Below are 27,221 nucleotides of genomic sequence, written 5' to 3' on the forward strand. Positions count from 1 at the left end.
AGTGGACACTGTTTGGGGCCTTGCCCACATTCCCTTTACCAGTTGTGTGCACCTGTCCCTTAGCTGCTGTTTGTATGGGTTGTCCCATCGTTGCCCCCTCCTCTGTAGCGGGAGCCCTCTTGCCTACGAGGTTTCGAAGTTTCGGTTCCTCATCCCTGGAGGCAGCGCATAGCCAGTAACTGGTTCAATCCCTTTGCCTCAAGATGGGACCAACCCTGCAGAGGAATCTGAGCCCCACAGCTCCTCATGAGATCAGGTGCAACTGGACTCCAGCTGAGCCCACTGCGCCAATTGCTTAGCTCTTTCCCCGGGCCTGTCTTCTGACTCCCATTGTCCCCCAAAGAATCCCTCTCTCCGGGTCTGCTTCTAGGGAACAGAACCCAAGACAACCAACTTTCAGAAACACCAGTTTAGAAAGCTAATATGCTCTATTTTCTTTTTGAAGGTCAAATTTGGGTTATATTTTATTGAACCAGGCACCCCGGATGGTGAGACAGATCGTTCATGTCAGGCTCTTACCTTTCTTTGCTTTAAGGAGTCCAGAAAGATATTCATGAGCTAGATGACACTAGAGGTTCTACTGTGAAAACTTGTGACTGTCTTTCTAATTCTGGTCATTTGAAACTAGGGTTTTGATGGTATTGTGTTACAGTGATTGATTCGTTTTTTCATTGGTAAGTCATCCCTCAGGAGGATCCCTTTAGATGCCTCATTTTAGCTCCTTGGACTCATAGTCAATACATGTTGACTTCCTTCCTACAGTCTTGCAGTTGTGTGTGAGTGACTATAGTATCCGTGTTGTTTTGTTTATTTGTTTGTTTGTTTGTTTTAGAAATACCAGTGTTTTCCACACCTTTTCTTTAACTACAGCTTCGTTGCATCTACCTTAGGAAGGTACTCTTCCTTAGGAAGGGGAAGTAAGCCGTGGTTGGCAAATCTAGACCCATCTCAAAAACAATGTGATGATCAATTTGCCTTTCCCCCACTTCTCACTAGTGTAGGTAAATGAGTTTGTCATCAGAGACAAGGTTTAGTGATCAAATGTTTTGGGTAACTAGCGTTTGGTTATACGTCTGAACTTTAGCAATTGGTACAATTAAACTCCAGCTAAGGCTTTCTGCCTTGCATGGGCTGAGAATGAGCAGAGCCAAGTTCCTGAAGGGCCTCTGCAAGCCTATGGTTTTTCCACTACCCACTTTTGCCGTAGGATTTTTCCATTGTCATGAGGATGTTTGATCCCCCTTTCACAGAGCCACTTCTAAGGTTTAAGACCAGTGCGACTTAAACATTGTACACTTTGGGATTCTTTGGCATCACTGTAATACAGAACCATTGAGACCCTAGTTCAAATGCCCTTCTCCACTGAGGACCAGAATTAGACAGTCACAGGTTTTAGCAGTGGCACCTCTAGTGCCATCTGGCTCACAAATGTCTTTACTGGCTCCTTAAGACAATGGAATGTAGTGGAGCCTGGCATGAACAATCTGCCTCACCATCCGGGGTGCCTGGTTCAATAAAATATAACCCAATTTTGACCTTCAAACAGAAAATAGAGTATATTAGCTTTCTAACATTGTGTTTCTGAGAGTTGGTTGTCTTGGGTTCGGTTCCCTAGAATTAGGCCCAGAGACAGGGATTCTTTGGGGGAGAACGGGAGTCAGCAGACAGGGCCGGGGAAAGAGCTAAGTAATTGGGGCAGTGTGCTCAGCTGGAGTCCACTTGAACCAGATGTGATGTATTCAAGCCCCTTTGCCCTGCTCGCTCTTCCCCCACCATATTCAACTAGAATAGTCCTGATAGTGTCAGTTGCCCTGTCTCACACCTTAATTCAACTCTGTGAAGTAGGCACAGGAAGTGCAATTGACCCCACTTTGCAGATGAAGCTATAAAGATTCAGATACTTATGTGACTTGCCCAAGATCACAAAGCTAATCAGGGGCAGAGTCAGAGAGAGACCCCAGGTCTCACTGCTGTGCCCTTCCAGAGAAAAGTGTTATGAAAAGGCAATGACTTAATTTTGACATTCTGCTTATTAATGTTCATTTAACTCCCTCCTACTGTGGGGGTCCCAATGCATCTCCATTTATCTGGCGCAAATCTTTGTTTTCTTCGAGTAGTCCCCCTTATCTGTGGTTCCACTTTCCACGATTTCAGTTACCCTCTGTCCACGAATATTAAATGGCAAAATTCCAGACATTTTGAGAGATAGACCACATTGACATAACTTTTATTATAGTATAATTATATTGTTATAATTGTTGTATTTTATTATGAGTTATCGTTGTCAATCCCTTACTCTGTCTAATTTATGAATTAAACTTTATCATAGTTACTTCTTTATCGGAAAAACGTATATATGGGGTTTGGTACTATCTGTAGTTTCAGGCTTCCACTGGGGGACTTGGAAGGTATCCCCTGCAGAAAAGTTGGGACTACTGTAGTTTACCTAGGTAGTGAGTGCTCTGCTCATTAAAACCCCCTAGTGGCTGGCTGTGCTTCACACAGGGTGGTTCTGTAAGCCTTGAGCTTCTGGATTATGTTGCAATGTTCCTGGGCCCCATTTTACATTCATTTCCATCAATTGCACAGCCACTTTGTCCGTGTCCATCATATGGTGCATCTTTGCCACTGCTGTTTATTGTCTTGGCTCCTGGTTGGTTAGTATTGAGAAATGTCATCAATTACTGCCGTGGTCTTTTGTGTAGGGTGATGATGCAGAGCCCTGAGACCTGGCTTGGTGCTGCCCATAGCTTTATTTGCCAAAAGTAAACAAGCAAATAGACAAACCTATCCACCCACCTCAGTATGTTTGGATGAGCTTGCTTCTAGTTCAACTGGACGTTTGGGGTGGGTGGTGAGATGTAGAGGAGGGTGGGTAATCTGTGAACAAATGCTTGGTGCCCCATGGAAGAAGCTGATGGCTGTGACTTTTATTTTTTCTTTTGTAGAGGAAAGTAGAAATGTCTCAATGATTGAGAGCATCAAAGATGGCAGGGACCTCTCTTGCCATTATTATAAAGATGGCCAAATGGAAGCAATGCAATTGTACATATCGACTGAGCTTGTATTCTAGGGAATTTCCTAAGGACCTTGTTGAACATGACCTTAAATGGGCTGTCTTGTTGGCTGGCCATCCCTAAGGTAGGGCAGTGGACAGGACCTGGATAGCTTGAATAATTGGTCCCTTTTCTCAGATGTTATATGGCCTTTGTTTTCAGTAGTGGGACTGACTCCCCTGGAGTCATCCACTCTCTCAATCCATTCTCCTTCTGCCTAAGGGTACACATGGGTGACAGGCTTGGCCAGGGCACAAGGCCCAGGCCTGAGACTGTCAGCTGAAATTTATCCATGCTGTGTATGAGGTGGCCAAGCTGAGTTACCACAGATCCTCTGGTGAAGCTGGGTGTGTGAGAAAAGTCTACCACACCTCTGTGTAGATTCCAGGACACCTTGTAGGTGGGCACTGCACCCCATCCAACTGTGTAGTGCTGTTGAGAGTAAGCCTGGCCTGAGCAAAACACCCTTTCTTAAAGCAGCCACCTGGGCTTGTGTAGCTCCAGTAGGGCTCCTGGCTAAGGAGCACTTCTATGCCTCTTCCCACCCCAAATACTGAGTAATTCACATAACTCTAAATGCCAGCAATCACACTTTGGGGTTACTTGCCCCCACCTGTATTTAGATGCAAGCTCACCCCAGGGGGCACAGCTACTTGTAATTTTCTTGCCAAAACATGGAAAAAATAGGGGGTTGCTGCCTTTTAATTCAGTGAGGAAAAACACTGCCATCTCCTCCTGCAGCTAAGCAAGTGGAGGTGCTGATTAAGTCTTTGTGTTCCCCTCTGGAATAGAGTTCCTCAGCCTGTTTGGGGGTCCCCCTTCAACTCTTTTTGTTGTTGCTGCTGCTGTATTTACATTCAAAAAGGAAAAGAAAAAGCATTGTCTAGAGTAATTTGCTCTGAAGAGGCAATGCTAACAGTCCTTAATTGAATAATCCCTGTTTAATGGTGTTTTACTTCCCAGGGTTGCATGTAAGTTTGCCACTAGAGCCAGTTTCCCTAGTTCAGAAGGTTTTCAGGTTGTACCCGTGGTACATAATGTTTAGCATGGTGCCCCACGGAAAGAAAAGTCTGTATTATCACATTAACGTACCCCCCCACACACACACCCCTTTTGTCTCTGGAGAGCTGTATTAGAACAAGTCAAGATCGATTCATTCATATATTAACCTCATGTAAACATTCACTGGTTTTCTCACCTTCGTTGGCCCCAGACAGTCTGGCATAGACCTGGTACATAGTAGGTGCTGAATAAATGGGTATGCTAATGAGCTTATTGAACCTAAGGGGTCCATCTGTGTTAGATACTGGGTTAGGATGGGAGACCTCTTTGTGTTCCGAATTCTGTCATGTGTTTACCGGTAACCTTAAGCAAATAACTCCTAGAGACTCAGGTTTCCTCACTGTAACAATCAGAATAATACTTACCTTGCCAATTTCACGTAGTTAAGGAGAATCGAAATTTGATTCACAGGCGGTACTATATGGGAAAGCACTTTCTAAACTGAGATGTAAACACATTGAATTGTTTTCTGTTCTACTATGTAATAACACGTGGCGTTGGGTTTGGATCTCTTCTCTACCTGTTAATTACTGAATGATAACATTTAATGTTTTCATTCACTGCATCAAAACATTTTGACAGCATCCAATAGAAATGACACTGATATTGACAAAGTTCACTTAGGATAATTACCTCAGAGCAAGGAGAGCACAGAATTATGTTGAAGTGTTGATTTTAACCTTTTCCAGTGTGTATAGACACATGGATTGACATATAATATATTTTGCCATCAAATAAAAATTCACTCTGTCGTAACACTGAAGGAGTTCGAGGAAAGATTCCAACTCTGCAGACCCAATGTATTACCCAGGGCACTTGGGACCCATGTAGAGTAATGGCGGGGGGGGGACCCTGAAACCCAGTTATTAAGTTCATGAGTGGGCTATCAGTTTCAAATCTGGAAAAAGAGCAAATAACATAGTAGGTTATCAGTTAGGAACAGTGAAAAGGACAGGTGAAGATGGGAAACTCAGGTCCTCTGACCTTTGAATGCATGTACCTCTGGATTTACCTGCTGCTAAAGCATGTGTATGGACTTTTCCAAACCTAGCATTCTGGCAAAACACTTGGAAATATTGATAAAAATGATCACATAGTAAGAGTGCCTAGGCCCGAGAAAGCATTAAATAAACAGTAGCTCCCATCATCATTGATATTTATTATTATGTATCATCATCATCATAATGTGGGTGAGGTTGGAGCGTTTCTAGTCTGTACTCTTGGACACTCACCCAGTTTAGTGTTTGATTTTCAGGCTCTACTCCTATGAACTGTGAGAAGAGTTCTACATCTCTCCCAACTGTCTCATTTCAAAGAGTCGGAAAGTAGAACCCAGACAGGAAGTAACCTGCTCTCTGTCCTGCAGAAAAGGAGAGGCAGAGGCTCCACCAGAACTTGGAGCTCCTCATGCAGGTTCTCACTGGTCCTTGGTTGTCCCCTCCGGCTCTTGCATGACCGTCAGCGATATTGGCATTTTTTTCAGCTGGGTGGGTGATGAGCCTCCCCATCAGACGATTCTGAATCCCGCGTTTCTCATAACCACATAGTCCTCTGATTGCTTTGGGCATTTCCATTTTAGAACAATGTCTGGCTCTTAGAGGTTTTCAATAAAAACTGTGGAATGGATGGGTGGTTTTTGATTTTCCATTCCCCACAGCTGGAGTACCTGAGCACATGTTCGCTGCTTAATCAGCCTTTTGGTGACAATGAGCTGTGACCCCAGGACCCTGGTGGTATGCTCTTGAAGACATTGCTCTTCCTTTGGTTAGCAGTGCTTGCTCTCTCAAGTGCAGGCCACCGTATCTCTGTTGGGAGATGAGCTTCCTACGTTACGGTCATGAATGAAACCACTCTCCATCCCCTCACCCCCAACCCCCATCAATGCCGGACTCCCATACGTTAGCTGCAGATATGGCTAAATACAAATTTGTATTGATAGAGATAAGTCAGGCTTTACTTCCAACCCAGAAGGACTTACTTTTGCTGTCTCTAGGAATTTTGAGTGCGAGAGAAAATAACATAGCTCTAGGCTGATGTTATTTCTTTGGTGCACAGAAGAGTGGAAGTGAGATGCGGGCGGATAGTGCAGTAGAAAAACTTTTTGTTGAAGCCAAATGCCAGCCTTGGACAGCTGATCCTGACCATGACAGCGCTGCAATTTGCTTGGGCAGTGTCTTCACAGAGCCATGTGTCTTGGTTTCTTCTTCATATCACATCTGGTCTGTGCCTGACTTGGAACTCCAGTGGCAAGTGGTGGCTGCCACTGTCCTAGAGAATAAGAATAGAAACATTGTCTGAGGCAGGCGTCTGCATTGTTTCTCCCTGTGTCAGACCATGTGATCTAAGGCAGTGGTTTTCAAACCTGGCAGAAGGAGCGCAGTTTTAAGGAAAGGAGGGTAGGAGGAAAGCCAGCAGGGCTCCTTCTGTAACCTCTCCTAAAACTAGTTTATGTGCAGACATGTTTCCTTTTTTTGTGCTTTACTTTATTGTACTTCACAGATGATGCGTTGTTTACAAACTGAAGGCAAGAACCTTCAAGAAGCAAAACATTATGACTTGCTTTATGTTGGTGGTCTAGAACCAAACCTGCAATATCTCCAAGGACATGACTGTATTCGCTTTATTGCAGTGGTCTGGAACCAAGTTAACAATATCTCTGAGGTATGCCGCTATTAGGATTCCATACAAGAATTTGTTGGATAAAAAGGTTCTGCTAAGGAAGGAAGTTTGTAAATCACATGAGGTCTAGTGTACCAATTTCAGGCCTAGGTATCACCTGTCCCCTGTTCTGACACCAGTCCCATTCATGGGTCCTTCAAAATGATAGGTGAGACTTACCACCAGTTGACTTTGCATGTCATGAGTTTTCTGAAATATAAAAGGAAACCATGCTTCCCTTGATATAACACATCACTTAGTGGAGAGCTAATGGTTTTTCTGGTTGTTTATGAAGAATTTGGATCTCCTCTGAGGATAGGTGAGAGAGGAGAGTTTGTTTTTCAGAAAGTCATTTGATTCCCACATGAAAGTCATTTGATTCCTAAGTTCTCTTAAAAGGATTATTGTATAGAACAACACTGTATACCAGTTAGACTTAATAGGCATATGTAGAAAAATTTACCACTAACAGTAGAATACACATTTTTCTGAAGTGCACCTAGAACATTCTCTAGTTAGTCCATGTGTTAGGTTATAAAACAAGTCTCAATCAGTTTGTAGCTACTGGAATAATCCAAAGTATCTTCTCTGACCACAACAGAATAAAAGTGGAAATCAGTAATACTAGAAGGAAAGGTAGAAAATTCACAAATATGTGGAAATTAAGCAACCCATTCTTAATAACCAATGGTCATATAAGAAATCAGAAGAAAAATTAGAAAATACTTAGAGAATAATGAAAATAGAAACACAACATACCAAAACTTATGGAATGCAGAAAAGGCGGTGCTCAAAGGGAAATTCATAAATGTAAATGCCTGAATTGAAAAAGAACAAGGATCTCAAGCCCGTAACCTAATTTTACACTTCAAGGAAGTAGAGAAATAAAACTGAAGTAAACCCCAATCTAGCAGATGGAAGGAAATAATAAAGATTAGGTTGTAGATTAAAATACAGAGAGTCAATGAAACCAGAAGTTGGTTGTTTACACAGTTCTACAAAATTGACAAAACTTTAGACTGACAAAGAGAGAAATGCAAATAATGAAAATCAAACTGAAAATGGGACCTTACATAAATAAATAAGGAGGATTAAAAGAGTACCTTGCAGAATAAAAAGATCTATGAATAACTGTGTATGCTAACCAGTTGGATAACCTAGATGAAACAGAACAATTCCTAGAAAGCCACAACTTACCAAGACTAAATAATGAAGAAATTTGAAAATCTGAATAGACTTACAACTAGTAAGGTGATTGAATCAGTATTTAAAAACTTCTCAACACAGAAAAGTTGTTGACCAGATGGATCTACTGTGAATTGTACCAAACATTTAAAGACTTTACAACAATCCTTCACAAATTCTTCCATAACATAGAAGAGGAGTGAACATTTCCTAACTCATTCTTGGCACCTGCTATCAGACACAGATGAAGACATTACTATAAAAGAATTAATAGACCTATATCCCTTTTGAATACACATGTGAAATTCCTCAATAAAATATTTCCAATCCGAATTTCACAACATATGAAAAGGATTACACATCATGACCAAGTAGGATTTATCTCAGTAATGCAAAGGTGGCTCAACATTAGAAAATCAATGTATGCAATACATCACTTTAATTGAATTAAGGAAATAAAAACCACACATGCTATTCCTAATTGATAAAGAAAAGGTATTTGACAGAATTCAATACGCTTTTGTGATAAAAACTCATTAAACTAGGAATAGAAGGCTACTTCCTCAACATGATACAGGACTTTTTTGATAAACCCAAAGCTAAAATGATACTACATGGTAGAAAACTAAAAGCTTTCCCCTTAAGATCCGAAACAAAACAAAGATGCTCACTCTCACTACTGTTATGCAATATTGTACTGGAAGTTCTTGCCTGTGCAAACAGGCTAGAAAAAGATAAAAGGCATCCAAATTGTAAAGGAAAACATAAAAGTGTCTCTTCACAGGTGACATGATACTATATATAGGAAATCCCTAAGAATTTATAAGAAAGCTGCTAGAGCTAATGAACTAACTGAGCGAAGTTGCAGGATATAAGATCCAAATGTAAAACCAGTTGTATTTCTATACACCAGCAATGAACAATCTCAAAAGGAAATTATGATAGAAATTCCATTTACGATGATATCTGAAAGAATAAAATACCTAAGAATATATTTAAACAAGGACATGAAAGACGTGTACACTGATAACTGAAATATTTCTGAGAGAAATTAAATTAGACCTAAATAAATGGAAAGGCATCCTGTGTTCATGGATAGAAAAACTTAATAGTTAAGATGTCTATAGTACTCAACGTGATCTACGGGTTAAATGTAAGTTGTTTAACAATCCGATAGCCTTTTTTGCAGAAATGAAAAAGCCTGTCCTTAAATTCATATAGAATTATAAGGTGCCCCTGTACAGACAAAACTGTGGTGAAAATGAAGAACAAAGTTGGAAGACTCAGGCTTCTTTATTTTAAAAGTTATTACAAAGCTACAGTAATCAAAACATTGTGGTATTAGCATAAAGAGAGACATGTAAACTAATGGAATAGAATTGAGTGTCTTGAAATAAACCCACCCATTTATGGCCAGTTGATTTTTTTGACAAGGATGACAAGTTTATTCAATGGAGAAACAGTTGACTCTTTGACATATGGTGCTGTGCCTACTAGATTTGCACATGCAAATGAATCATGGGCCCCTCCCTCTCAGCATATGTAAAAATTAACTCAAATGAATTAACAAACTAAATATAAGGACTAAAACTATAAAACTCTTAGAAGAAATCATAGGTGATAATTCTTCATGTACTTGGATTTAGCAATAGGTTCTTAGATATGACACCAAAAGCATGAGCAATGGAATAAAAATTAAATAAACTGGATTTCATCAAAAATTACTTTTATGCAAAGGAAATCATCAAGAAAGTGAAAAGACAACATACACAATAGGAAAAAATATTTCCGGGGCCGGCCCGGGGGCTCAGGTGGTTGGAGCGCCGTGCTCCTATCTCCGAGGTTGCTGGTGCCATCCCCACACGGGTCAGTGAGCTGCGCCCTCTACAATTAAAATTGTGAACAACAGCTCTCCCTGGAGCTGGGCTGCAGAGCAGCCGGAGTTTGGCTTGAGTTGCTGCCGGCTGCTGTGTGCTGCCGTGGGCTACCGTGTGTTGGCATGACCGATGACTGGCGACCAACTGCCTCAGCCATTGGGAGCGCAAGGCTCATAATACCAGGATGGGCCAGGGAGCTGTGTCCTACACAACTAGACTGAGAAACAACGGCTTGAGCCGGAGTGGAGGGGAAGGCGTAAGAAGAGGGGGGAAGTATTTCCAAATCATATATCTGATTCCTGTTTAATATTTAAGGTACAGATCGTCCCCAACGTCTGATGGTTCAACTTACAATATTTAGATCTCATGATGGTGCAAAGGTGATACATACTCAGTAGAAACCATACTTTGAATTTTGATATTTTCCTGGGCTAGCAATATGCATTAAGATACTCTCTCATGATACTGAACAGCAAGAGTGAGCCACCACTTCCCTTCAGACACGCTGTCATGAGGGTAAATAACTGATACTCTCCCGTGTACTGTGTTGCCACCATTTTTTGTCTTCTTTTGTGTTGATAATGTGTTCTGAGCATATTTAAGGTAGGCTAGGCTTAGCTTTGATGTTTGGTAGGTTAATTGTATTAAATGCATTTCTGACTGCTGAAATTTTGAAGTTACGGTGGGTTTATCAGGACGTAACCCCATTGTAAGTTGAGGAGCATCAGTATATGAAGCATTGTGAAAAGTCACCAGGAAAAAGAATAAAAAATGGACTTGAATAGACATTTCTCCAGAAAATTTATCCAAATGTCCAATAAGCCCACGATAAGATGCTCAACATTGGGAGTCATTAGATTAATGCAAATCAAAGCCACCCATTGAGATGGCTATAGTTTTATTTTAAGAAAAGAAAATAACAAGTGTTTGTGATGATGTGGAGACATTGGAACCCTCGTACAAGGATGTTGGAAATGTAAAACGGTGCAGACCGGTGGGTAACATTTTGGCAGTTCCTCAAACAGATAGATACCTCGGTATGTGCCCAGAAGAATTTAAGACAGGGACGCAGACAGATACTTGTATGGCTGTGTTCAGTGTACCATTTTTCACACAATAGCCAATAGTTGGAAACAACCCAAGTGTCCATCAGCAGATGAAGGGATAAACAAAATGTGGTGTATACACGCACTGGAAGTTGTCATGCATGCTACAACATAGATGAAACTTGAAAACATTATGTTAAGTGAAATAAGCCAGACACCAGAAAACGAATATTGTGTGATTCCACTTAGACAAATTCATGCAGACAGAAAGTAGATTAGAGGTTACCAGGGGATGGTCCGAGAGGAGAATTTGGAGATATTGCTTAATAGTTACAGAGTTTCTGTTTATGGTGATGAATAATTTTTTGGAACTAGATAGTGGTGATGGTTACTTACCACTGTGAATGTAATTAATGCCCCTGAACTGTACACTTTAAAAATGGTTCAAATGGCAAGGTTAATGTTATGTATTTTGTCACAATAAAGAAATATTATGAAGAGGTAAAATCTTTTCCTTTAAAAGTAGTTTCATTATTTAAAATGACTGTTTTCAAATAATCTTGTTCTCTGAAACAGAAAATGAAGATGATCATAAATGAGTCTCTCCTAAGAATAGAAAGCTACTCATAAAAAGGCTTTTATGTTTCATATTTAGAATGACTTTACTTCAAATGGAAGAAATATTACCGACACTTCAGTCTACTCAGATTCTATTTAGAAATTTTCTTTTGTTGTAACCTTTCTGAGGTGACTAATGGTAAGTATTGAGATAATTGTTCGTCTTTATCATGGTAATCTTTGTAGAACACATGGAGAGATTCATCCTAATTACTCTGGTCAGTCATCAGATCCTGTTTCTTCGATCTTAACAATCCAAGCCTCAAAACAGCAGCACATTCGTGCCAAATAAAGACCCTGCTGATAAATGTTTGGAGGGCATGGCATAGCTGGCTCCTGTGTTAAGGATCTCACAAGGCCGTATTCAAGATGTAGGCTGGGCTATCTTCCTTTTTAGAGGTCAAGATCTGCTTCTAAACTCATGATTGTTGGCACAGTTCAGTTGTTTGTGGCTGTAGGACCAACGTCCCCATTTTCTTGCTGGTTGACAGCTGGGGGCCATTCTGCCCAGTGTCACTTTACACATGGCTCCCTCCAAGGCCGTCTCCCTGGGCAGCTCATTTCTTCAAGGCCAGCGGGTGAATCTTTCTCTTTGAGTGCTTTTACCGGATTAGGTCAGGCAGGCCCAAATTTATGTCCCGTTTAATGAACTTAAAATCAACTGACCTGGACCTGAATTGCATCCTAAAATGGCGCGCATGATTTTGGAGGTCTTCACAGTGAATCAGCAGGCCAGAAACAGGAGAGTTAATAGGTTAGTTCCAGTCCAAATCTAAGAACCAGGAGAACTGATGGTATTCTAGTCCAAAGGCAAGTAGCCTTGAGACCCACAGAGAGCCAGTTGTTCAGTTGGAGTTGATCGGCAGAATTAAAGGTGATGACCCAGTTCCCCGGCCGTCGGGCTGAAGGAGTTCTTTCTTACTTATGGGAAAGTCACCATTTTTGTTGTGTTCAAGCCTTCATCTGGTTTGATGAGGTCCACCCACATTAGGGAGAGCCTTCTGCTTTACTCAGTTTACCAGTTTAAATGTTCATCTCGTTCAAAAACACTCTTCCAGAAATACTCTCAATAAAGTTTGACCAAATATCTGGGCACCCTATGGCCCAGTCAGGTTCATCCATTAAATAGCCATTACAGTGTTCTTCAGTTATTACTTGCCCTTTTCCCTGACAAGAGTGGCTAATCCTGTTATCATGGCACCTTGACTCCTCCAGTTCCTGCTTTTCCTGTGAACCTGAGTCTGTTCTGAGGACCTTTCCTCAGGCTGTTTCTTAGAGCTACTGCTCATCTGGTTACAGAGTTTTAGGCTGTGTACCTCCAGGGAACTCTGGGAGAAGAGAAGCAAGTTGCACTGTTCAGCAGCCGAGTGGGAAAGGTGAAGTCAGGAGGGAAGCAGGTGGCGTTCCCTTGCTGGGGATTCCCAGCTTCGCATGCCCACTGTCTCTTCTTCATACTTGCTTATACTACTTCATTCATTACAACCACCCTAAATATAGATATCAAAATGACCACTGTGTTACTTTTCTGTAACCAGAAATCTGCTAAGGGACTCCCAAAGTTCCCTGCAGAACAGAGGAAAGTGTAAAGAACTAGCCTTCAGCAGAAGGTTGGCCACCCAAAGTAGTCTATCGGCCAGGCCATGGTCATTGCCGCTTCCTTAATCTGAGTGTGACCCACCCTGCTCTCAGCCCAACATACTGTCAAGGTATTCATAGCTTAACCTGAGGATTTCCTTGATGTCTGATGTCTCTGAGAATATCTCACGTACATTAAGCTTGTCTTTGAGAAGTTGGCAGTTAAACAAGTGTTATACCAAGACATTGGGCTCGAAAAGAGGAAGGAAATGCTCTCTAGACTACTCTAAAGAGTTACTGATGGTGATTCTTCTGTATTTCATAGGAACTCTAAAGTTACCTCTTGTACCACTCGGCAATTAAACGCCTAATTGGCAGAGCATTTATGTGGAACATTTTACCCTGGCTTTCTTGTGTACAATCTTGAACTCCACTTAGCTCTCCATTAAGGGAGAAAACAGAGGGCCATCTTTAGTATGAGAACTGAGAAATGGTTCCTCTCCCTCAGCTTGTGAAGCGTGCCAGGTTTTAATTTCTTGATAGCGCCAACAGGCACTCCTCAAAGCCTAGGGTTCTCGGTTTCAATTTAATTTATGCGAAAATTGGAGGGCTGTCAGAGGGGACTAACTGGCGGGGCTGCCAGAAATGACAGGGAAGTCAGATTTGGGAATCTTGCGCTGTCTCCCGGTACGGACATTTTGGTCTCATCCAATCTAGGAGGAAGGAATCACAGGTGCATTTCCCCCTCACACTAATGTCTCCGTCCCCGCGTATCACTTGCATTATGCCTCTCCATCCCCTTCCTGCTGCTTTGAAACAGGACTTCCCACTGAGGTTCCTGTGGTAATTTAGAACATCATCAATAGCTAGTGATTTTTATAGCAGCAGGTTTTCAAATAAACATGGTGGTCGGCTTCTTCTATCTGTGAAGGAACAAACCAGCACTCACTCGTGTCTTCCATCCTTCTGTGTTGTCTTCATTCCTCCCTCCCATGTATCCTGGCTTATGAGTGCAGGTCTCCTGGTACTGATCTTGACCTTGAAAAATAATGATACTCACCACGAGCCGATCTGGCTAGCAGAGTTTGACATTCTGTAGAGGTTTTAGGACTTTACCAATACTCCAAAGTCAAGGTCCTGAGTATTTGTAAATAGTGATAGGAATTTGGGGATGGGGGGTGACAACTTTTCCTCTCCCTCTGTTGAATAAGGAACAATTGAAAAGAGAGATGGTACAAACAATAAAATATCTTTATTCTCAATGAAGCTAATAGGAGATGAGGCTTTTATCTGTGAAAAGGAGGACATTCTAATCATGAACACTGTAGTTAGACAGATATATATAGGCATCTGTGGATCATAGCAGACCACTGTCTTACTCTCCTGTCTATTACCTGGCATGGGGCCTCCACCTGCAAAAGTTAAGGGATACAGGAGCAGAGGGGAATGCATGCTTTTTGTGTGAGCAGGCTCCCAAGAAAAAAGGCAAAAGGAAGGGGCTCGGCTAGGGATGCTAGTTTCTCTTTTAAAATCTCACCAGTACCCCACCCAGAAAATAGGGAATGTGGTGCAGAGAGAAGCCAACGGTGTTATGTTAGTGAGCTTCAAAGTGAAGAAAATAGAATAAAGAAGAGGAAAGAACCCACCAACCACCCCTGCAAATGAAACAATGGAAAAACTTTAGAGATTGTCTCGTCAACTCCATTTGAGTACATCTTGGCTGGCACAGATTTTGTGGCAGATATAGTGAGGGGTAGGCTCTTAGTTTGGGCGAGGAGTCGAGGCGCCATGGTTTAAGGTTGTTTTCCCTCCATTCTTCTCTCCCACTAGCACTTGAAGTGTTAGATTTGTGTGGTGGAATCTTTGACATAATGACAGAAGGTAATTACGTTTACAGAAAGGAAATGGCTCAAGAGAAGCGATTTCTCAAGAATGTTGTTTTGCAAACTGCCCATCATCATCTCCATCACTGCCATGAATAATACTCTCATGCGATGTTAATGTTTGCTTGATACCTACTTGATCCTATTCTGTATAGACACATTTAGTATAATGAGACCTCAGGGGAGAGCTAAGTGTAAGGAGAGTTCTCTCCTCCTATGCCGAAAGAGTAGAATTAGCTAACCCATAGTAAAAATTTTCCCTCTAGAAAGTGCATATTCCATGGAATTACCATTATTAAAGGGGATCTATATTAAATAGATGCTGCGTACTGTTAGACATGACTGCTGTTCGTAAGAGTCTGTATTCCTAGAGTATCTACCCAGAGTCTAACCATGTCTTCCCCCTACACCACTAATTCCTAACTAGTATCATCTGTTGCCCGGATCCTCGCAGTAGCCTCCTATCCAGTCTCTGCTTTTATCCTTGTGCCCTGAAGTCCGTTCATAGCAGCAATAGTGACCTTCTGGTCACATAAGCCAGCTCACATCACTCTTCTGCCTGAAACCATTCGATGGCTCCCTGCCACTCAGAATGAAAGCCAGAGTTACTACAGTGGCCTCCATGAGCTGGCTTCCTGTCACCTCCTACCCCCCTACCCCTCAGTCTCTTAATTCCGACCACATTGGCCTCCTTCATTTTCAAAAAACATTCAGCAAGTTATACTTCTACCTCAGGATCTTTGCATTTTTGATCCTCTACTGGGAACACTCTTCTAGATACCTCTACCACTCACTCTATTCTGCTCTTCATTCAGGCCTCTGCCCCAAAGTCACCTTTTCACTAAGGCTTTCTGTGTTATTTTGATTAGGTAAGTTATTTACTGCAGTAACAGGAAGCTAACTGACATGTCAGGAGCTTAACTTACAAAAGTTTTTTTCTCACTTTATGGGTCTAGCAGCAATTCAGAGCAGCTGTCTTCCAGTCAGTGACTCAGAAACCCTTGGGAGGTCTCATCTTACTGATTTGTTTACTATGTGTTTACTTCTACCCCATATGTTTAAACACCACGAGGGCAAGGGTTTTGTCTACATTTTTCCCATTTGCTATATACTGTATGCACTGAATAGTCCCTTCCATAGAGTAGGTTCCCAGTAAGTATTTGTTCAAAGAATATTGAAAAGTTAGTGTTATGAGAGGGAATGGAAAATAAAAAGACAAAAAGAAACATCTCTGTGCGTGTGTTTTCTTCTTAGGTGCAAGTCAGTGAAAATATGTTAATGCCACACATAATATTTGATTATTGTTATTAAAATAACTGTAGAAGGCTTAAGGACTTTAGACCAGGGGTGTCCAAACTTTTTTCAACGGTTTTCACCAAGGGCCATATGCGGTAAAATATACAAACTGCCGGGCCACTCACTCGAGGTGAAGTACGTATTGCCTCACCTGGTTTATTTAAATAAACTAAATATATTTTTGGAATTTGCTGTGGGCCAAATAACAATGGATTGCGGGCTGCAGTTGGCCCATGGGCCGCAGTTTGGACACACCTGGTGTAGAGCCTCGTTATGTTTTCAGCTTTAAGGTTTGGATATTGTGCTAGTTTTCTATTGCTGCCATAACAAATTGCCACAAACTCAGTGGTTTAAGCAACACAAATTATTATCTTACAGTTCTAAGTAGATACACTTCTTACAGTAGGTCAGAAGTGTGTCTACACATCTCACCACGACAAAACTAAGGTCTTCGCATGGCTGCATTTCTTTCTGAGGGCTCTAGAAGAGAATCCATTCCCTTGCTCATTTTGGTGGTAAGCAGAATTCAGTTCCCTGTAGGATGGAGATTCCTGTTGCCTTGCTAGCTGTCAACAGAGGACTGTTCCCAGCTTCTAGAGGCTGGTCTATTTCTTGGCTCATGGCCTCCTTCCTCCATCTTCAAAGCCAGCCACAGCAGGTTGAGTCTTCTCCCATTTTTAATCCATCCTGCCTCTTCTTCCTTTTGATCTTTCAGACCCACTCTTCTGCCTCCTTCTTTTGATTTTAAGAACACATGATTACATTGGACTTACCTGGATAATACATTCCAGTCTCCTATATCTAAAGGTTAACTGGAGGCTGGGGGAGGGGGGGGCGGGAAGCGCAGTTAGCTCAGTTGGTTAGAGCGCGGAGCTCTTAACAACGAGGTTGCCGGTTCGATCCCCTCATGGGCCAGTGTGAGCTGCGCCCTCCACAACTAGACTGAAACAACTACTTGACTTGGAGCTGATGCGTCCTGGAAAAACACACTTAAAATTAAAAAAAAAAAAAAAGTCAACTGATTAGCAACCTTAATTCCATCTGCGACTTTAAGGTAACATATTTACAGGTTCTAGGGGTTAGTTTGTGGGCATCTTTGAGGGGCCCTTATTCTCCCTACCATAGATTAGCAAACTAATGTGAAATATGGTATAGTGAGCTGGAGGCATGAAGACCTGGATTTGAACCTCAGCTCTGCATCCTTGGGGCTGGGGTACCCTGGAGGTAGTCCTTCACTTCCTTGACTTTCAGATTTCTGTGTATTGAATGGGGACAATAATGCTACGTGCCTCATGGCGTTTTTGTGAACACTGGAAATGATGTGAAAGTTAGTCATACACACCATGCACTCTATTTTACACTTTTTAAAAATATGCTAAATATTCTAAATGTCAGCACCAAACTCAACTTAGAGCCCACCTCAGAAGACTGTATCTTTAATAAGGATAAATGAGGGCAGGTGCTCTTTTGCTAAAACCCCATTTAACCAGCTCGGTTTCTAGGGCGATATTTAATCTAAGTGTGTATGATTGATTTATACCTAAAGCATTGAATGCTATTTTAGAGACCTTTGCGGACTCGAGGCTTTTAAAATAATTGTAATGCCTTTTATTTTTCTCACAAAGAAATGCTACTAAGTGTAAACAAACTCAAATACCATTTGGGTTGAAATTCTTCTCAAATTTAGAGTGGGTTCTAACCTGGTACCGCATACTTTTCCATCTGTACCCCCGCAGGGAGAGACCCCCCCCCCCACACACACACAAGAAGCACCAGCTCTTTTTTACTGAATGGGGAGTTAGAAACTGTGGCAGGCACGAGTGAAAAGAAAAGCACTCATTGAAACGGAATGTTTCCTGTTTAGAATTATTTTTTGGATTTCAACTATTGTAATGGGGAATTTTCTTCTAATGCTTTCTGTTATCTTAAAAGGTGCCTCTTTTAACCATCTGGTGGGGGGGCAAAGTTTTGTATAGCATATGGGTGAGAACTTCGTTTCCTGGTGTTGCGGACCATTTGAGCTTGCAAACTGATGAATATGATGGTGCCGCCAATGTGAACTATCGGCCTTTTTATGAGTTTGAGTGCAGCTTGTCGCTAGCCATGAAGAGAAGGATTTAACCAGTGCTGATTTTAAGGTGCAGGAGATGAGCCAGGACTCACATCTTGGTCAGTTATAAGAGTCTTCTGCTACCTCTTTTCTATCTTCTTTTCTCTTTTTACTGCCTCTGGAATCACTGGCACAGCCCTATTATGTGGAATGCCAGGTAGCACAAAGCCACAGTGACATACACATACGTTGATGTATTTGACAAATGCCTTCTTGTAGATCAGCCCACACATTGATATTTGCTTCATGGTTCTTGCCAAAGGGTCAGTCAAAATGGGCTGCTAATGTAGTTGATAGAACTTTCATTCGTGTCACTGTGGGTGGAAGGTGGCACCAATAGACGATAGAATCCCCTATGATCACAGAACACTGCTAGCAGGAAGGGGGAAACAAAAGAACTCTGCTTGGTTGGAAGTAAAGGCAGTGTTTCCTGACTAATAAAGTAAAATAAGTTTGCTACATAGATACCCTTTTTTTTGGTGGGGGGATGGGGAATGTGGAGAGGTACAAGTGAGTTTGATGGAATCGATCACTCTTAAAATCATGTAATTTTAGACAACGTTACAGTATAATTTTCCAGTCACTGTCATTAGGCGCCAAGAATTTCTGGCTGTCAACAGAGCCTGTGAGGTTGGGTGTGATGAGCTCTGAAGACATCCCAAGGACATGACGCAACCCCATATTTGGATCAGAGATCAGCTTTTGAAACATGAAATAAAAATATGAAAGAACGAGTGACAATGAGTCGTGCAGGGCTCTTCTAGCATGCCATGTGAAGAAATATGTTTTCGATGAGCATCTTTTCCAGAAAGACCTGGCTGTAATGCTTCGGAGTGCACTGTATGTAATATATTGGTGACGATACCGCAGTCACCTAAGATTTAATGCTCTAAAAATGGAAAAGATGGAAAGGAGCAAATAGGCTTTCTATAGCAATTTAGCCCAAGAATGGTCTTAAGATCAAAGGCCTACATTTCAGGTAAGAAAATTTCTGAGTACCTATGACATCATTTTGTGAGCCTAGCTACAGCTCCCGCACTAACATTTATTTTTCATGCGTCGAGGAAGAGGCAAAATTTGGTGCAAAGGGAATGACTGGACTCAATCTGTAAAGGCTACCTACTTGTTCCAGCCCTAGAACATGGTGGCCAGAAGTGCTTGGCTTTAAAAACATTATGAATGAGACTAAATAAAAAGTTTCAATGAAGCAAATCACAATGAAATATTTGCAAGAAATTTCAGATGGCATTCTGGAAGAAATACCATTTGTCAGTCAAATGATTACTCTGTGAGCAGTGCAGCCATCTTTTTTTTTTTTCTCCCATGTGTCGTTCACCTTACTTTGATAAGGCCAGAGACGGTTTCCCAGCCTCCCCTTCTTTCTTGTCATTCCCCACTTGCGCCAGGTGTTTGGTTGGCTGGGCCCCATCTATTATTCATAGCAGGTCCTGAGGATACTCACCGAGGGTCCTGCAATGTCATTGGTGCTGCCCAATATCGTCACTCAGTGGGGAAAGCTGTTGCCCTGGGCCGAGGAAGGACCCCACTGATGTGTAGCAATTGCGCATTACCTCTTACCAGTCAGAAGCTTTCTGTGACCTGGATGATTGGCATGATCACTAGTGCATTTTTCTCTCATTTTGGTCTGGATTGTGTGTGCCAGACTATCATGAATGGAATAGCTGAGTCTTGGCAGGATGCTGAGTATCTCCGAGGGTCACAAAGGGACTTCAGGATTTGTAGTACCTGTTTGCAAAGAGGTTTGTACACCACATGGGTATTACCCATCATCAAGTCCAGTGATTCTCAACTAAGAAGCTTTAGCCTTTATCTGATGTGGTGGAGATCCTTGGCAATATCTGGAGACATTTTTGGTTGTCACAAGCTGGAGAGGGATGCTACCAGCATCTAGTGGGTAGAGGCCAGGGATGCTATTAAACATTCTGCAGTGCATGGAACAGCCTCTTAAAACAAGTAAGTATCCAGCCCCAATGTTAAAATTGCTAGTGTTCAGAAACCCTGGGTAGTCCAAATCACTTATTTTTGAAATAAGAAAACTGAGTCCTAGAATCGTGACGTGGCATTCCAAAGGTCACCCAGGAAGTCAGCCCGGACGCAGTGTGGGGATTCTGGTTTTCTAGCCACCACAGTGCATTTCTCAACAGTTTCATTTCTATCAGACAACGTTTCCTCCATGGCAAGTGCCGGGCAGTGTGATGAGCTCTTCCCACTTATTTCACCTTCTTTTTAGCACACACCTTCAAGGTAGGCATGGCTCTCCCCCTTAGAAGGGACTCATTTTATGCATGTAAAACTACCTTGTGGTAGGCATTGTAGGCAATAAGGAAAACAGATGATACCAAAAGAAACATGGTTCTTTTCTTCCGGGAGTTTACATTAAAGTTGTATAAGAAAGACATATATATAAAAGTACTTATCAATCTAACTTTTTAGTAGAAGCCTGTGATAGAACCAAAAAGATGTCCCAAGACAAATTTCCTAAACTGTTATATGGAAATTAAGAGTTAGAGTGAGCTAGTCACCTTAGCTTTGAGAGAAGGCTGCCTGAACAGGAGGGCATCTTTCATTTGGTTGATGAGACTTCTTTGAGTGCATTTCATTCAATCATGAAAAGAGCAAAACAGCGTGAACAAACAGAATTTGGAGGGAGACTTGATAGTGCTTTGGGAGGTGAATGTAGATGGGGGAGATTTGCAAATGAGAAGGTAACTGAAATTCCTAGAAGTATTTGAAATATGTTTTCTATCTTGCACAAATTAAATGATCATTAGTATTGATCATTTCCGTTCAGTGAATTGTTTACTTAGGTTACTCATTTACATTAAACCTGCCGTCTTGTTAGTGTCAACTGTGGCAGTAAAGCTTGAATATCATATACAAATAAATAGATGGATAGTTAGGTGGTAGGCAAAATGGAAGTCTTGAGCTAAGTCCTCTTGTGGTTGAATGTACTTTTCTGCATGACCGGTGCGCGGTGACATGGAAGACTAATCACCCTAATTACTCTGTTTTGTTCTCACTTTGTCATTACGTGAAGTCATTTGATCATCTGTATATTTTGCCATATTTTCTGTTTCATAGATGTTTTTAACTATTTGCGTTTTGGAGTCACTAATACCGGAGGTGCCAAAAAAAATGTGTATAAGTGGACACTTTGGTCAGTGTTGCTCAAGCAGTAGTTCGCCATAATCAGAAGTGTCTGGATGCTGATGGTAACCAATTTGAGCACCTCTTGCAATTGCAGAAGTCAAACATGACGTATCCATCATTTGTTATTGGTGTATATCAAATATTAAATTTTAATACAGTTTTCCTTCCTTAAAATGTGTATACTTTTCTTGGCATCCTCTGTATATGTCTATTTGATGACAGGATCTGACTTCCATTGCACTGGTGATCTCATAGTTGCTTTGATTTAAAATCGTGTATCAATAAGTATGTTGAGTCATCTTTGTGATGAGTTAATTTAAAAGCTAAAAAACAGCATCATCAGATAATTGAGGGCTTGTCAATCTTTCCAGTCTGAAATCAGCAAACCTTGTTCATTACATTGTCCTGGTACTGAGCTGGTGCCTATGTGACATTGTCTCAATTGTTTCCCAGAAACTTGCTTTTCTGTCTTTAAATAAAGGAAGAAAAATTCTTTGAAGACAGGGGTAATCTTCGAAGCTAAAAAATACTGAAGAACCCGATCCCTGTTTAATATTTCAATGTTTGTACAAAGCAGTCTTCCTTTGGACTTGCTGGAAACACGCTGGAATCCTGGCTTCTAGGCTGGGCTTTTCCAAAATTGTGTGACTTGTCATGTCATTTCCTCTCCCTGAGCTTTATCTTCCTTATGCTTTAAGACAGAGGGGTTGCATTATATTATCTCTAAAGAAATTTTGTTTGGAACATTGTAGTGTTTGTGATACTAGTAAATATTTGAGTAGCTATTTTATGTAGCCAATGTTGTATTTATTGATAAGAGTTAGACAGTAAAAGATGAACTGAATTTTCTAAACATAGGAGTGATAATTGATTCTTAGCTTCTTTCATTAAAAAATACATTTAAAAGGTCCATTGCATTGGAAGTACTTTTTAGTTTATCAGTGAGTTTTGCTACATTTGGTTCTTTCTTTATGTCTAGTTTGAAATGGGAATACTGCTATTCTGTGAACCTGAGTAGCTTGGGCCAGGTCGACAGGCTGAGACTTAAAGTTTCTTCCTTTACCATGACTGCCTCCTACTCCAGACTTTGTCCTTGATCTTGGTGACTGTTGAGAAGCCTGGAGGAGGAGCATGTTGTTTCATGCCATTCTAGCACTGCTGCTGGAAAACCAATTCTACATGCTGCCTTTTATACCAGCAACTTAACTCTTTCATAAACTGTGCTCTTAACTATCATCCTGCCACTAAAGGTAACTTATTTTTCTCACCTCCGTTTCTGAGGATGCCACCCGTCAGTATCTGCGTGTCTGTGGATGTGTGGATTTGTATGTGTGTGCTTGTATCATCCAGCTCTCTATTAGTCTTGTGGCACTTTGGAATCCTGAGTAGGTGGGCTGTGCAATCAAGGCCAAGGTCACTGCCTATGTGGGCACAATTTCCCTGCAAAGGCCTGCTTCTTGGCAGCTGCTGTTATGGGGTCAGCAGCCTTTTTAAAGTATGGGGCCACATGGTCCAGAGATCAACCATTAGCCACTCTCATCACTTAATCTGCCTTAAAGAGTCAAGTTGAACCTCTGAAACTAGAGGAAGCTTTGTGTAAATCCGTTGTCTACCTAATCACTGGCGTCCTGGGTCCACCTCCAAGTTTGCATAAATTCATTGGGAAGGGCAGCAGGGGTCATTGAATAAATGTGGACAAATGATTGAAATGATCAGAGGGAGGAGTGGTTTCCAGAGGACACAGGTTGTGTGCAAGAAGGGAATGCACTAGAAGGGGGGAAATGGCAGAAAAGATTGGATTAAGTCAGGGAAAGAAGAGCCTCATTCTTTTTTCCTGCTTTGATGAGCTGACTTCTTTGCAAGCCTACTTTCCCTTTTCTAGAGCTAGTGCCCCTAGGAAGCATTGTATCCTCATCCATTTTTTAGGGAAGTAGAATTAAGGTGCCTACCTGCCTTCCCACTGGAGTGCTGTGGGAAAGCCCCTGTCACTCCTGGTGCTGTTGCGTATACTGCCACTGTCTTACTTGAGGGATTCCTGGGAATAAAGGATTTGATGTAATAGTTCAAATTTTTCACCCCAAATATTCTCAAGTTCAGAAATTTTATAGACCTGAGTGAGATGTTCCCTGTACAATGTCACTTCTGGTTAAAAAGTCCACAATGTTTCTGGCTCTTGTATCAACATGACACCAAGCTACTGACAGATTGACTGGTCTTTTTTATGTGTGTGTTTTGCCTGAATTGACTGATGTTTGGGGCATTGAGTATAGACAGCTTGAGACCCAAAGCTGAGCCATTAACTCCCAGATGCTCACAATTTCCAAGGAAATGTTCTGTGCCTGTGGTTATTACTCAGATGGCTTCTTAAATGCTCTCATCTTGGCACCTTTTGGACCTGCTAAATTCAATTTGAAGAAAGAACGAGAGAGAGAGAGAGAGAGAGAGAGAGAGGGAGAGTTAGAGTTTTGTGGAAAGCAATTATCCTGCATTTTTGTGACCTTCATGCTTTCCCCATCATGATGAATTTTGGGGTTGGTTCTTGTACCAGTCAGCATGTCGTGTTCACTAGAATTGTGTTGTATGTTACAGATAACCAGTTGTATCTAATTAAACAATAATGATGGCAGTGCAAGGCCTTTTCTGGAAATTAATGACCAGCTGGGAAAAGCTGATGGCTGGAGAGTCAGCCAAAGGCTTTTAGCTTCAGTCTGCCATTATTCTCCAGAAATGCCAATTTGTGACGTCATTGTTGGTTTTGAAAAATGAAAATGGAAGACAGTTTACTGATGTTTACCACTTCCTTCTGACTAACAACTTCCCTATTTATTACCCAAAAGTTATTTTTTTATTTTTGAATCTGTAATTGTGCTTTAATCTAAAAATATTGTTCTTCTATAGAGTGCATGAAAATGGAATTTCTCGGCTTTTATATAATCTGGATGTTTCTTTTTCCTTTTTTTTTTTTTTTAAAGTTCCAAATTTGGGAAGTTTTCTTTAAATATTTTGGATGGTAAAACCATAATTTGTCTTCAGCTGTGATGCTGGACTTTGATAAGTGTTTATATTATGATAACTATCTGCTCATGGCAGGAAATGGTTGCAAATGTTTTTGAATAGCAGCTGTTGCTCTCAAAGATATGCATTCAATGAGATTCTAAGAAGTTATAGTCACATTTCTAATAGATGGAGGGAACTCTCTGCCAGGAAAAGCTGTGGTGGTGTCTGTATAATATTTTTGATTACTGCTGCTGAACGCTAGCGGAAAATAGACAACTGACTAAAATATTCATTACCTTCTTGCATAATTTAATCACTTATAAAGAAAGACAATTCCATATACAGGCTGTCTATCTACAACTTGTTCTAAACTTATGATACTAATTTAAAAGTTATGTTGGTTTTACACCATTTTTACCCCAATGGGAAAAGTTCTTAAAACCCATTAAGATTCCAGCCAGTGATCTGGGGATGTTTTGCCAAATACAGAAGCTTCAGATCCCATCTAATTTCAGCCATAAGCTGCTTATATTTTCCAAACACCACAGCATTATTCTCCCCATAAGAAGTGTGCTGGTGCTGTTAGTCCTCCTGAATCCATGTTAAGTGTATGCAACTGGGGGAGTACAATGAGTCAGCATGTGACTAATCACAGCTTGGAAGGTTCTGACTCACTCCTGGAAAAATGGAATGGCTTCATTGGGAAGTGTGTGAAAGAGAGAAAAATCCATCCTGAGGTCAGTTCCCTGTTTCTGCAAATGCAGATCAAATTTCCAGCCCCTTTGGTGGATGGTTATCAGGCTGAGGAATGTTGCAGTGGACCCTAGGAAAGCAGATACCTGTTCTTACAGGAAGAAAACACTAGAAATTCAGTCTTGCTTCGGAAATCCAGACAGGGCCTAACAATAAAACGTGGGCTGAGAGGGGCTTGGTGTATCTCTTTGGCCAAAATTAGTGAATCAGGCCTTGCTCTTCCAGAATTCAACAAGGTAGGTCTTAGGTCCAGTGTTGCTCATTAGCCTCTCACCTGGAATGTCTTCATTAGGGGTTTTCAATATCTGAGGAATATTGGCAAAAGTCCCAGCTCTCTTTGGAAATCGAAGAGTAAAGACTGCTTGCCCTTACTTCTTCCGTCAGACTCAGTATAGAAAACCAAATTGAGCTCAGCTTCCGAGGCATTATCCAAAAGCTTGGTGTTTCAATAATTGTCAAATTTTATACCGTCACATGCGAATACTGCAAGGAAGTCAGGTTCTCGCAAGGAGCAGACCAAGGAAAGAAACATAAACTAAGACACTAATAATCGGTGGACATTTTAGCCAATATCACCTGTTATATTTATATTGTATTTCCAATTGAAACGTGATCTCTGTATGGTGTTTCTTTACATACTATATGGTTATTGATATTAAAATATTTGATCATACTCCAGGTATAGTTTGGCACTGTTAAATTTTCATTGTCCTAACAATAGAGCTGGAGTAAGTTATTTGCAGCCCTTTAGTATTTTCAATTAAGCCTCTAAAAATAAAGTTGCCAAGCTTTTAAATGCTTTTCTTTGAATCTTTTTGGGGTAATGTTGTTTCGGTAGTCTTCCGTGGGAGTGGATTTGATTTAAGTCTTTCGCTGCTTCCATGAAGCTCTAACTTGAGTTCATTTTGTTATGTGGTGACCACAGTTCTGGATGACGCCCCCCCTGGCACACAGGAATACATTATGTTACGGCAAGATTCCATCCAATCTGCGGAATTAAAGAAAAAAGAGTCCCCCTTTCGTGCTAAGTGTCACGAAATCTTCTGCTGCCCGCTGAAGCAAGTACATCACAAAGAAAACACAGAGCCTGAAGGTTTGTGCACGACAGACACGTGTTTTGCTTGTTTTCTCTCATTCTTCTCTCTTTGTCTTTCTTTTTGACTGTGCATTGCCCTCTGGTGTGCTGTGTCTCGTTCGGCTCCTGACGTACTTAGGGAGGCCCCCTGGCTCGCTGGTGAATGTGTTATGCAGTCTCAGGTGGGACACTTGCATAATACAGTCATCTCTGGCACAGCTCCCAGCATCCTCCTGCTTTTCACAGCTGCAACATTTTCAGCTGGTGCCATTACACTGCCCCGTTTTGGCTGCTAAAGTTGCTTGCTCCTGTAGCCAACATCTGGCCCAGTGTGTTCCCATCACCTGGCATTCCTGAAGCAGCAGTCGGCTGAGGAATGGCACTTCAAAAATGCAGTAGTGAGAAGGTTGATATAAATTCTCTACCTCTCCTCTATCCATAAAGCTTCTGCATTGCGCTCGATCGCTGAAACCGACCCCAGACTTCTTGTGTAATGCATGCACTTTGCCATAGTGAAATGCATGCCTCAAGGAAACTATGAGTAGTTTGTTTTTCTTTTCAGCTCAAGCACAGGTTTGGAAAACTACTTGCTGCTTCTTAAACTGAGGTCAATTAAGGTGTTCGTCACCATCCATGCTACAAATCTATCTCTAAAGTTCCTCGTCTATCCAGAAAGGGTATTCATTCATGTTTTTCCCACCGTTTTTGCTTATATCAAACAGGAACCTTTTTCACATCAGAAAATCCATAAACTTTTTGCCAGCTGTGTATATTTCCACTTCCAAAGTGACATCTGACACATGTAATGGGGGTGCTAATTAAACGCTTATTGTAAAACAGCCCATCACCCGTATCAAAT

At 41.4% G+C, this 27,221-nt stretch overlaps 1 protein-coding gene across 5 annotated transcripts in view; it reads left to right on the top strand.

The window, feature by feature from the left end:
• Positions 1-27,221, top strand: part of FGF13 (fibroblast growth factor 13) — a 514,923-nt gene that overhangs the window by 292,879 nt on the left and 194,823 nt on the right. For 4 of the 5 annotated variants that reach the window (XM_033117997.1, XM_033117981.1, XM_033117989.1 and 1 more), the window contains one exon: positions 26,213-26,380. The exons of the other annotated variant lie outside the window; for it this stretch is intronic. In XM_033117997.1, the coding sequence (XP_032973888.1) occupies positions 26,213-26,380 (168 nt within the window). The remainder of the gene's footprint in view (positions 1-26,212; positions 26,381-27,221) is intronic. 5 annotated transcript variants of the gene reach the window in all.

Source organism: Rhinolophus ferrumequinum, chromosome X (genome assembly GCF_004115265.2).
Source record: "Rhinolophus ferrumequinum isolate MPI-CBG mRhiFer1 chromosome X, mRhiFer1_v1.p, whole genome shotgun sequence".
NCBI lineage: Eukaryota > Metazoa > Chordata > Mammalia > Chiroptera > Rhinolophidae > Rhinolophus > Rhinolophus ferrumequinum.